At 41.8% G+C, this 13183-nt stretch overlaps 1 protein-coding gene across 7 annotated transcripts in view; it reads right to left on the bottom strand.

Moving 5' to 3' along the window:
* Positions 1 to 443: 443 nt before the first annotated feature.
* The window catches only part of SULF1 (sulfatase 1), a 199094-nt gene continuing 186354 nt past the window's right edge, over positions 444 to 13183 (bottom strand). For 4 of the 7 annotated variants that reach the window (XM_070802640.1, XM_070802641.1, XM_070802642.1 and 1 more), the window contains one exon: positions 444 to 2752. In XM_070802640.1, the coding sequence (XP_070658741.1) occupies positions 1965 to 2752 (788 nt within the window). In that variant the 3' untranslated portion in view covers positions 444 to 1964. Of the gene's footprint in view, positions 2753 to 12789; positions 12906 to 13183 lie in introns of those variants that run through there. The other 3 variants (XM_070802645.1, XM_070802646.1, XM_070802644.1) reach the window with 2 other exon arrangements.

Raw genomic sequence — 13183 nt, 5'->3', positions numbered from 1 at the left:
AATTCAGCCCAGCGCTGGCCCCTTTGTAGCTGCCCAGGCTGCCTGCCCAGGGAAGCCACCCTCGACTGCCTCTGCTACACCCCTCTGGACACCAGTGAGGCAAATCCATGTTGAAATCATCAACTGGAGAATGTTCTATAACATACACTGACTTTGGATCAATTTTTCAAATAAGGATAATGTTTAATCATATACATTGAGGGACTTCCCTGGTGGCCTAGTGGTTAAGGTTCTGTGCTCCCAATGCAGGGAGCACAGGTTCCATCCCTAGTTGCGGAACTAAGATCCCACAGGCCACAAGGTGTGGTTAAAAAAAAAAGTGAAAAAAGAAATTATGTACATTTAAAAAGAAAAAAGAAATTATGTACATTTAGATCAGGACTCCATTTTACTGGGATGAGTGTACCACAGAAACTTGGTTAAGTTCATTTCTCTGAAACGGGTAAAGTTTAAACTCCTTTTATTTTAAGAAATAGTGCCTCTAGACTTTCCTGAAGCCAGAATTGTTCTATAAAAGTATCACAGAATATTACACAAGATTTTAAAAAACACAATATGCTTCCTAATAACTTGAAACCTTTTTTTACAAAGCACGTCATTCATGACCATAAATATGTTTCATCTGTCATTCAGCCGGTGACACACACATCTGATAAAGAGTTAATTTTAACATATGTACAGTCTATGATAAAGACAAAGTTATCAAAGATTCAACTCTAACATATCAGGTTTTCTTTAAAAGAGTTTACCTTAAACACGTAAAGGTAACATAACTTACCTATGCATTTGATTATCTAAAAATAAAATGAAAATTACCATTAAGCTAAAAAATACCTTCTTGGGAAGTTGGCTAGGATACTGCAAACTCTCAGTGAGGTAATAATCCTTTTGCTGGTACTGAAACATCTATATAGGACAAATATTTTCAAGAACACAGAATTTCAAAAGCAGTTTTCACTAATGCCTTAAAAAAAATCAGAACCTGGTGAAGGCCTTAAAAGTAACCATAGAACACATATGGTGCATTTAAATTATGAAACATTCATGAGTTTGTTTTACTGAAAAAAATTTTTTTTTTCTTATATAAATTCAAAACTAGATATATTTTCTCAACACTTAAGCTTACTAGCCAGGTCAAGAAAACAAAACAAAGATTAAAAAAAAGTCTTCAGTCCTTTTATCCTGTTAAGCAAATAATAAAAATTTAGCAGTTTTAAAGCAGATGATGAACACTTTGAGGCTAGGCACAGAGAAAGCAGGCAATCTTTGTTTTGTTTATTTGTTTATTTTTACCGCCAACATCCTTAGCCATGCCTTTCTGCTAATCGATTTTAGCAAGTCGAGGTAAAACACATGCATTATTTTCTGGCAAAAGCGTATGCTGAACAAGATGTGATGATACTGTCTGTCATCCCTGGGGTCCATTTTCCTTTGTCACACTGAGAGCAAGCAGTGACGCTGTGACAAGCCTGGGGAAAAAAATAAGACTAACCAAACAGACATGGCATTCCCATCTCAAAGTGCAAAAATCACTGGGTGAAAAGCAAGGGCACTGAAAAATTCCAGTGGTTAAAAATGAATTGAAACCACATTACGCACGCAGTGGAAAACGGATTGAAATTTCACCGAGGATGTCAATTTCAGAAACTCACAAAGGCACAATTCTAGCCATCTTGACTGGATAACATTTGTATACACACATCCCTAGAACTTTCAAAGGTTAATACTGTTTTAGTGCCCCCCCAAACAAACAAAACCCCACAAATGCACCTTTCTCTCTATTCTTGACAGTGACTTAGAAGACCAAGTCCCTAGGTGCGTGCCGCTCGTGTCCGCACTGACTTCCGCTGCACAGGTGTACCTGGGGCAGTTTGGAATGCTGGCTGTCATGACCACCTTTATTAGTTTACTACGAACAAATTAAAAAAAAAAAATACTGTGTTTAGGGTAAGGCCACATGGCATCTAATCAGAGGAGAGTGGAAACGAGGCACTGCCTTCTAGACTCTGTAGGCTCCCGGCCCTGTGGTTCTTCTCCACTTGGTTTGACATCCTCTCTGTGATGCTGGAGGAAACAGGCGGCCCCCTGGTGGACTCTCTGATCACCAGATCAGTGGAGTTAACATCAGGACGTGCAGAAAGAAGCAGCTGATCTTCGGAAATATCTTCCTTTGGACGACCATCCTGGGGACGGCCCTTCTGCTGCCTGGGTCTAGGCTGCACCAGCTCTGTCATGCCATTGCCACTGAAATCAGTTTCAAGGTGATTGATCCCTTCATGCTCCATCCATTTGTCAGTTTTATGATTTCTCCAGTGTTCAGAATCCAAACGATGAACTTCGGGAATGTCGTTGTTCCATTCAAGTTGACTGTCTGGACTGAATGTTGGTCGGCTGGAATGCAGGGTGGGAAGGTCAGACAGCAAGGTCAAAGGAGGCGCTTCCCCAACCCTACCCCGGGGGTCTTCATCCATCTCTGCTGGGGCTGAGAGGTCAGCAGACACAGCCAGGAGCCCATCACTTGGAGCACTTTTAGTCTCATTGGCTTGGTTTTGCTCATGGTGACTGTTTAGCAGTGCAAATACTCTATCTACATCCTTCAAGTAATTAGTCCAGTCAGCCAGACTAAGTCTATAGTTTCGTCTGTCCTTGTAGGCGCTTCCATTCACACTGTATACATCCTCCGGGCCTTGCCAGTTGCCGTCTGCAGTGAGACTGGGCAGATTAACCTTCCCATCCATCCCATAACTGTCCTCTGTGAAGAGAGATGAAGGTGGATCATTAGTGAGAAAACATGTTCAACCTATTGAATAAGCAACTTGCATTGTTTTTGTGGCACAAAGCAATTTGAAATAAAACACAGAAAAGTATGTGTCTCTAGTAATTTGTTATCAAGGACTGGCCTTAGGTTACGGAAGTGACTGAATGAGAATGAACTTTGGAAAGAAGGCTGAACGAGTGAGGAATTCTATAACAGGCTTGGCTGGTACTGGGAATACACTGGTATTACCTGTCAGGGGGCTTATGTTTTACTCCTGGCTCTACTCAAGTCACCAATGTAACCAGGAAATCAAGTGTGTTAGTCTCTCTGAGTCTTGGTTCCTCATCTACCAAATATAGCTATGTGTTAAAACCTTTATTACATACAGAGCTGCTAGATGAATGATGTTTCAAAGTAATTTAATGTAATAGACAACACTTTGTAAGATATTTTTATTTTATTATTTTATACTCCTTGACAGTATAAAAACACATTTGAATGCAGTTAAATATTTGCATCTATTTAACTTCAAATTAGATAGATCTGTTTCTTTGATCGTTTTTTTTTTTTCTTTCCTCTAAAAATTCTATCCTTTAAAGAAACCAACCACTGAGTGGTTTTGCACAGCATTCAATGTACCCACTGGCTTTCTTGCTCTGATTTTTCTACATCATCAAAATGACTATAGTTCTGCAGAAAACAATGTCTTTTCCCTAGGTGTGCCCAAGTACCACTTAAGAAGAGGTGGCCTAGATGAAGGCAATGAACTACCTAGAAAGCAATACAGAGGATCCTAGAATCTTCAAATTACCTGTAAGTTAAAAAAACAAAATTAATACCAAATGCCAGTAGAGCTGTGTGTCACACTTTGGGCACCAGCCCCGGGAAGACTGTATAGAAAAGAAAAGAAGGAAGTGAGAATGCAGTCAAAGATAGATTTGAAACCATTGCTGGAAAGAACGTCAACCTGTGGTATAAAACTCTGTAGAGTCTTGGTAAATTGTGGTTGCGAATGAAGACTGAAGGGAGCATGAATGGAGATGACAATCTTGAAAGGCATCACTTTGGGGGAAAAAGGATACAAAAGAAGAGAGAAATGGCCTTCGAAAACTGGGTGATAAAGGAAAAAAGAAGCCAAAAGGGTGCAATTTCAGTCCTGTAATAAAAAAGAGAAACGGACAAACTGGAGGACACACAACCTCTTATAACCCCATCCCCAAATAATAATGCAATAAAAAGTGAAAAAAAAAAAGTATGCTTGGTTACACTGACAGAATAGGATCTTCTTAAACTAGGCATCTTGGAAATACTTGAAGTCCCTGAAATTAATAAAAGCAGTCTAAATGTAAACAAAATTATTACAAAAGAACATAGAAAAAAAGTATAAAAAGTCTACCATCTTATGAAAATGCCCCTGCCAAAATAAACCCGAAAGTGAAGAAAACCATAATGTAACACTGTTAAGTAAATGAAATCTTCTCAATCAAGTATCCCAGGATGTGAAAGCCACTTTAGATCAAACATGAACCGAGGGTCGTATATCCAGCCAACCTCTCCCTTAAGTATCAAGGCTACAGGAAAACAGTTTCAAACATGGAAGAATGCAAAGAACATGGAACACATCAGGTCATCTTGAACAGTCTCCCAGAGGGTGAGTTTCATTCAATCAAGAAATCACTGGGGAAACGTCAGCAAAAGGATGGGTGGTGAGCGTTTAACACATTTATCAGATCCAGGAGTGAAAAAAATTAATAAGGCAAAGAACAGAAAAATGACATATCTAATTCATAAATATTGATAATAAATCAAAACCCTGTTTTTTTTTAAGAAAAAGGATCCCAACAGTAACTAGCTCACCTCATTATGAAAAAAGGCACCAATTTCAAATAGACAAAATAGAAAATGACAAGCAGAAATAATGATTGAAATATACAAAATTTAAAAAGTAAACAAGTACTCTGCAGATATCAAAGCAAATCAATGGAAAAAACTTAGATGAAATAGATAATTGTCTAGGAAAACATGTTTTATTGAAATTGATCCAATAGAGGTAGAAAGTTTAAACAGAACAAGTCCCAAAGAAGGAAAATAAAGGTTTATTACCTTTATATAATTATATAAGTTTATAAAAAGTACTTAAGAACTTTCTATCAGTGTTATAAGAACTACACTACAAAGAAGCTTCCCTGGTGGCTCAGCAGTAAAGAATCCACCTGCCAATGCAGAAGACACAGGTTCAGTCCCTGGGTTGGGAAGAGCCCCTGGAGGTGGACATGGCAACCTACTACTCTACTATTCTTGCTTGGAGAATTCTACGGACAGAGGAGCCTGGCAGGCTATAGTCCATCGGGTTGCAGAGAGTTGGACGTGACTTAGCGACTAAAACAACGAACAATAAAGAAGCAACAGGTCACTATAGTTTTGCAGGAGAATTTTACCAAGCCTTCAAGGAAAAGAACATCTCAATGCTATACTAACTGTTCCAGAGCATAGAAGATCAAAGAAAACTCTGAAGCTCTTTCTATGAAGCAAGTCTAACCTTGTTCGCTGTGGCAGGCAGAAGAGTGTACTCACCTTTCAAAGATGTCCACATCCTAATCCCCAGAAACTAGGTATTGTTGCCTTACATGCAAAAAGGACTGTACAAATTCAAACTAAGTTATGGATTCTGAGGTGAGGAGGTTATCCTAGCCAGGTGGGGCCAATGTCATCCCGAAGATCCTTTTTAGGAAAAGGAGGGCAAGCGAGTCAGAGAAAATGTGACCTTGGAAGCAAAGGTTGGCAGGGGAACAGGTAGGTATTGAGACTTGAAGACACTGAATTTTCAACTTTGAAGATGGAGGAAAGGGCCGTGAACAAGGAATCCAGGAAGCTTCTAGAAGCTGGAAAAGGCAAGGAAATGGACTCTTCTCTAGAGGCCCTAGAAGGAATACAGTGATTTTAGCCCAGTAAACCATTTCAGACTTCTAACTTCTAGAAATGTCAGAGAATACGTTTGTGTTGCTTTAGGGCATGGGGTAGGTATCACTTGATGGCATGGTGGTAAAGAATCTGCCTGCAAAGCGGAGATGCTGGTTTGATCTCTGGGTCAGGAAGATCCCCTGGAGAAAGAAACGGCAACCCACTCCAGTATTCTTGCCTGGGAAATCCCATGGACAGAGGAGCCTGGCAGGCTGCAGTACATGAGGTTGCAAAGAATCTGACACAACTTAGCAGCTAAACAACAACAGGCATGGGGTAATCATGAGTTATGACAGTGATAGGAAACCAATACCTAAAAAGATAACCTAGCATAAACACAAAGACAGTTTCAGACCGAATCATTTATAAGAAGACACAAAAATCCTAAATAAAATATTAGTGACGAGAATTCAATAGTATATTAAGAGAGTAACACATGATGGTCAAGCAAAATTTATTCCAGAAATGGAAGGTTAGTTGGTCTACTCTTAGCAAATCTATTAACATAACATATCATATTAGTAGATCTGAAAAGAAAAATTATCTGAGTAACTCCATAAATGCTGAAAAGGTTTTTGACAACCTCAACATTCAATAAATACTAAAAACACTAAAAAATACTAGAAAAGAATTGATGGCTATTTCCCTAACATAACAAAAACATATATATCTTAGTCCTAAAGCCCGCTTCTCACTTCACTTCATGGAGAAATCCTGAAATTACTTTCACTAAGAACAGGGACAAAGTAACATTGTACTGAAAATATTAGCTTATTCAATTAGATAAATCGATGAGACACATAAATGGGAAAACAAGCAAAGCTATCTCTGCAAATGTTTGACAGTATACCTGGGAAATTGAAGAGAATACATGACAAAGCTGACTGAAAAAAAATTTTTAAGGTAGCAGGTAGTAAAATTAATGTACAGAAACCAATAGCCCTCATATATATAAACAATTATCAAGTAGACGTTTTAATGGTGGATGAAAACTTTATGTAGTTACAAAAAAGATAAAGTGCTTACAAATACACTTAACAAGAAATGTGCAAAACCTTTAAGAAAATACTTTTTAAAAGCTTCTGAAAGACCCATAAATATACTTGACCAAATGGAAAAATGTCCTTTGTTTGACAGAGCATGACAAAGATATAAATTCTTTACAATAAACAATATTTTATAATAACTATATAGTTATAACTTCTAAAAATTGTGAATCACTATAAAGTACACCTGTAACTTATGTAATATTGTACATCAACTATATTTCAAAAAAAAAAAAAAACTCTTCCTGACAATTCTTTCAGAAACCAGATAGAAAAATGGTCAAAGGCAGAAACAGTCTACAAAATATGCCAAATTTGCAGTTAGTGTGAGTTAACAATTCTGAAATTCCTCCCTGTGTACCGCAGCATTTAGAAAATGACTGAATCCACTGAGGATAACAGGAACTGGGTTCCAGGGCCCGCCTGTCCCCCGACGGCACACTTCTGTGCAGGGTGCAAACCGCACAGCGCCACCCAGCGGCCCTGGTCCTGACTCACACTCTAACAGCCCTAACGCAGGTCCCCTTCATTGTCTTAGGAAGCCAACCTCACCTCCAGACCTTTTAACTGCAAACCCTGGTCTTGACTCATCTCTTGGTTGAGTGCCTTAAAGAGAAAAGTCCAACCGTACTAGCAAGGTAGCTTGAAAAGAAAATGGAGCCCTGAGATGTGACCGAGAGAAGATAGCTTTCTTTGGGCAACACAGAAAGTTAGTCACTCGGTCGTGTCTGACTCCTTGAGAACCCATGGACTGTAGCCTGCCAGGCTTCTCTTTCCATGGAATTCTCCAGGCAAGAATACTGGAGTGGGTCGCCATTTCCTTCTCCAGGGGATCTTCCCGACTTAGGGATAGAACCCAGGTCTCCTGCACTGACAGGCAGATTCTTTACTGTCTGAGCCACCAGGGAAGCTCAGGACAACACAGAGCAGGGCAGTAAAGGCTGCATTTTTTCCTTTTGATCTCGAGAGATCCCGGTGGTTCAGAGAACACATTTGTGTGCTGAACTCTGGGTTGCCAATGAGTGATGATGGGAGATGGTGCTGGCTCTGATAAGATCTCTTTTTGGGTTTCTTAAAAAACACGGTAGCATTCTTTTATCATTTATTATCACCTTTCACATACCACTTTCTTCATGTGAATTTTTTGCACCCCCATATTATTATACCGGACTAGTAATACCCATCATTCCTGGGGCTTGCTATACGTCAGGCTCTGTTCTCAGTTTCTGACTAGCAAGACTGGGATTTGAACCCAAGGCAGGCTGGCTTCAGCATCCGTGCTCTAACCACAATACCGCACAGCCTGTAACACACGGCTATGTCACCCGTAACTGTCTGCAAGGCATGCGCTGTTGCCACAGGGACAAATGAATCAAAATGAGCAACAGGGGTTCCTTAAAAGACTGAAAGTAGAGCTACCATATAATCTAGCAATCCCACTCTTGGGCATATATCCAGAGAAAAGTTTAATTTGAAAAAATAAATGCACCCCAATGTTCATAGCAACACTATTCACAATAACCAAGACATGGAAGTGATGGAAGTGTATATAGAGGAATGGATAAAGAAGATGTACATATATAGAATAGAATATTAGTCGTAAAAAAGAATGAAATAATGTCACTTGCAGTAACATGGATGGACCTAGAGATTATCATACTAAGTGAAATAAATCAGAGAAAGTCAAATATCATATGATATCACTTATATGTGGGATCTAAAAAAGGGTTAGGGTTAGGGATATCACTTATACGTGGAATCTAACAACAATAAACTTATTTACAAAACAGAAACAGACTCACAGACATAGAAAACAAAGTTATGGTTACCAAAGAGGAAGGAGAAAGGGGAGGATAAATTAGGAGTACGGGATTAACAGATATCTGTATAATATAATGGCAACAAACTCCAGTGTCCTTGCCTGGAGAATCCCAGGGACGGGGGAGCCTGGTGGGCTGCCATCTATGGGGTCGCACAGAGTTGGACACGACTGAAGCGACTTAGCAGCAGCAGCATATAATATAATATAATACAGATAAACAACAAAGTCCTACTGTCTAGCACAGGGAACTATAGTCAATATCTTATAATAACCTATAATAGGAAATAATCTGAAAAAGAATTGATGTGACATGAAGCCTAGCATATAGCATAGAGGTGTGCTCAGTTGTGTCCAACTCTTGGTGACCCCATGGACTGCAGCCTGTCAGGCTCCTCTGTCCACGGGATTTTCCCGGAGTGGGTACCATTTCCTTCTCCGAGATATATGTATAAAACTGAATTGCTTTGCTGTACACCAGAAACTAATACAACATTGTAAACCAACTATACTTCAAGAAAATGAAAAAGTCAACTTTACATGTAAAAAGAGAAAAGCAAAAGCAATGTGAACAGGAGGTATGGTTGCTGAGGGTGGGCACAGTGTGGCCTGCGGGCCTGCAGGGCATGGACAGAAGGGTCAGGAAGCAGCTGTGCCAGCGTCAGGCTGCCAAGAACTGACCGTCTGGCCCACGCAGCCATGGACACACACCATGACTGCCGGAGAAGCTCATCAAAGGTCAGCAGCGTCAGTTTTCAGACAACGAGAAAAATAAACACCCCATTAACCTGTGGATCCTATTCTATTTTGCAACACAGAAATTATTACTTTCAACTCAAGCCAACAATTATTTCCTGAGTCATGGCGGCCACTTTACTGAACTGTATCCTTACCCTGAGCTTGTCCTAACCGGAAAATGAATAAGCAAAGCATTTCAGCTGCCCCTGCCTTATGCAACTACCACGCCAAAAAGAACAACAATAAAAAAGAAATTGAACTAGGGAGCAGACTTTTTAAAGACCTTCTAAATATGTCTAAGGATTAACCCACAAAATTGAAGGCAGTTTAAAAACTCTTCTGTAGTCAGTCTTATACAAGATACATCTTCTAATATCCTCTGCTGAATTTTCAAGTTCCAAATTCTTCACATGTGTTTGTTATCATTTTATCAAAGGCTTTTGTAATCAAATTTCATGACTGAAAACACACTTTAATTAGTTTTCTCTTTTTTCTTTCTTTCTAGTTTTTGGTGGCACTGCTTGGAATGTGGGATCTTAGTTCCCTGACGAGGGACGGAACCCCTGCCCACTGCATTGGAAGCTCAGTGTCTTAACCACTGGACTGCCAGGGAAGTCACCTAATTAATTTTCTTTAAAAAAAAAATAAATATATATATATATATATTAAAGGATCGAAGCTTCCGAAATCCTGGGAGGACTAAGCATGGGTACACTGGGACAGTGGTTTTTCTGACTTTTCCACATTGCTGCCTGTCAATCCAACAGAATACAATGAACAGGGAAGGCTACATCAAACACTGCCCGGAAGTGTCCAGTGAGAGCACAGGTGTGACAGGTTGATGCTTTCCTGTTTCATCATCTCCTGCCTATCGTGAGGACAGCAGCTGAAAGGTAGTTTGCACCATGGATTATGAAGTGGTAGAGTCTGAAAAACCAGTCATTTTGAGTTAAAGAGGATCCTTAAATTTGTCCATTTGTAAAGAATTTAGAAGGAAAAGAAAAAGCAACAGGTAACACGAGGTCAGCGCGCACACAGTTTCATGCCACGTTACCAGGGAAGGGATGACATCAACAACCAAAGTCACCAAGGGCGTGCCAAAATGACCCCAGAAACGAGGGATTTGGCTCCGTTTAGTGGTGGTGGTGAAGGCAATGGCACCCCACTCCAGTACTCTTGCCTAGAAAATCCCATGGACGGAGGAGCCTGGTGGGCTGCAGTCCATGGGGTCACTAAGAGTCGGACACGACTGAGCGACTTCACTTTCACTTTTCAGTTTCATGCATTGGAGAAGGAAATGGCAACCCACTCCAGTGTTCTTGCCTGGAGAATCCCAGGGACAGGGAGTCTGGTGTGCTGCCGTCTATGGGGTCGCACAGAGTCGGACACGACTGAAGCGACTTAGCAGCAGCAGCAGTGGTGGTGGTTACGGTGATCAGGGCAGGGGGAGTCCCAGATGTGCACGCTAAGTTGCTTCAGCTGCATCTGACTCTTTGTGACCCTAGGGGCTGCAGCCTGCCAGGCTCCTCTGTCCATGGGATTCTCCAGGTAAGAATACTGGAGTGGATTGTCGTGCCCTCCTCTAGGGGATCTTTCTGACTCAGGAATCAAACCCTGAGTCTCCTGCACTGCAGGCCTGGGAAGCCCAAATCCCTTTAATCATGACTGGAATGGAGATGACATTCTTCATCTCAGAGCTATCGGGGGATAGCTTGTGAAGAAGAACTCTTCCTCAGCTCCAACCAGACTTATGTCTTGATCTTTTACCTCTGTCATGAGAGACATAAAAGAGGGCCAGACGGAATATCCCTTGGCTGTAGAATCGAGTGCCTCATAAAATAACTGTAAAGTCAATGTCCAGTGTGAGCTCCGCTTAAAATGCCCTGTTTGAGAAATGTCTTAAAGGGGCCCCCGGGAGGCAGGCAGATGAGTCCCAGTGTGTGAGACAGTATTACCTCACCGGCACATGGCCCGGGGGGAGACCAGCTTAGGAGCAGGGTTTTCTGTTCTGTCTTATGCATGCTGGGGGAGGGGACCCAGGGTGGGTTTGGGAGCAGAGTGAGGAAAGGGAAGAAAAAAGACAAGAGGGAAGAGAGAAGACAGAAAGAGATGGTTATCACGGATCCTCAAAAGTCCAAGTTCCTTTGTCTTGTTTGATGCTTACACCTTCCCCACCACCACCCAGCTTCTCCTGGCACCAATAAACTGACCTTTAAAAGAAGGGATCTGACAGCTTCCCAGATGGTAAAGAATCTGCCTACAATGCAGGAGACCTGGGTTGGAAGCCTGGGTCAGGAAGATCCCCTAGAGAAGGGAATGGCAACCCACCCCAGGATTCTTGCCTGGAGAATCCCATGGAAAGAGGAGCCTGGCGGGCTACAGTGCACAGGGTTGCAAAGAGTCGGACACGACTGAGTACAAGCACAAGCAAGCACAATATATGTGTGGCTTGCCTGTGCTAAAAGAAAAAAAACGGAATCTGAGACCAGAGCTCAGAAGGCTTGAGGGAGGGTGGGGCCACCAGCACATCCTGGAAGGGCAATATTCTTCGGTTTCTCTAGGACAATATCAAAACAGGTGACACCAACGAAGTCCATGTTCCTTTGATGGAACCATTTGTCCCAAGAGGATTCATGAACTGAGGCGGTGCCTCAGTTTCCCCTCAGTAAGGTAGTAGGGACAGGTCCCTCCTGCCCCACACGGCATGCTTCTGACAGACCTGCCTGAGGTCTCAGCAGGGAGTAGAAGGTCATGAGCAAGGGCTGACCCCGTCACTAGGTGTTTGGGGTCCTCCTCCCCGACCCCAGAGTTCAGGGAGGCGGGGGGCTATTTGGGGGCGGGGGCGAGGCTAGAGTGAAGTAAGAAGGCTGGTCCCAGGGCTGGTCTTCAAGCTTTTGTGTGTCAGGCACTATTGTCTCCATGATGTGCTGAGACCTTCCTGTGCGTCTCGACTCTAGGTTTGCTGACCCCCATTTTCCCCCTTCACACACCACCACCCTACAGAGCTTCTGAGCCCCAGCGTGGCTGCTTTTATCACCGCAGCTAATTAAGGACGTGAACAAGGAAGCGCCTTGTCTTTCCTTCAACGTCAGCTCTACCACGCTCTTTACATTCCCATGATCCCTTTTGTGATACTGACGTCACATTTCATGAAATCTCTAACTCGTTGCCATGACACCTCTCCAGCAAGTCGACGTGTAAGAACCATCAGGAAAATAATTCTCCCTGCTTTTTCCCAGGGCTCCCGAAGGTCATTCTGTGTTCTCCCCCTTCCCGTCATTCCATGCTGCCAAGCACCATCCAACAAGCACACAAGCACGAGTCAGTAAAGGCTCTGAGACACATCTGGTTGTGACAGTGAGTTGATTTCAAACAAAAATGACAGATCTGTTCCCGATGACACAAGACGGTGGAGAGAGCTGTTAGAACATGCATGCACCCCAAGCTACGCTCTGAGCGACAAGGTGAGGGGCGGAAATGAGTTAAAATGGCTCGATCATGCAATTATTGGGAAAGAAGCTGCCAGGGAGAATAAAAAAGTCTGAATACCTGTGCAGGTCATAGCTTCCTCCATCTTTATTTCCTGATGTAGGAAAATATAAGAGTAATTTATGTTAGCTTTAGAACTCATAAAAACCACCCCCTCTGTCCTGCTTCATGCACAACCTCTAAATCCTAGAAAGAAACATATCGTGTGAAATACAGACAGCGCCAGAGTCCAACAGAGCTTTTCTGTTAGGTTCAAAATGAGGATGGAAAGCTATAAATAAAAAAAGGGTTTAAAATAAAACATATTGGAGTTTACATGAAAAATAGGTGGGGGTGAGATAGGAGAGTCCATTTCAAAGTAATAAGACGGTA

This window comes from Bos indicus, chromosome 14 (genome assembly GCF_029378745.1).
Source record: "Bos indicus isolate NIAB-ARS_2022 breed Sahiwal x Tharparkar chromosome 14, NIAB-ARS_B.indTharparkar_mat_pri_1.0, whole genome shotgun sequence".
NCBI classification, from domain to species: domain Eukaryota; kingdom Metazoa; phylum Chordata; class Mammalia; order Artiodactyla; family Bovidae; genus Bos; species Bos indicus.
This window is presented reverse-complemented; position numbering and strand designations above follow the sequence as displayed.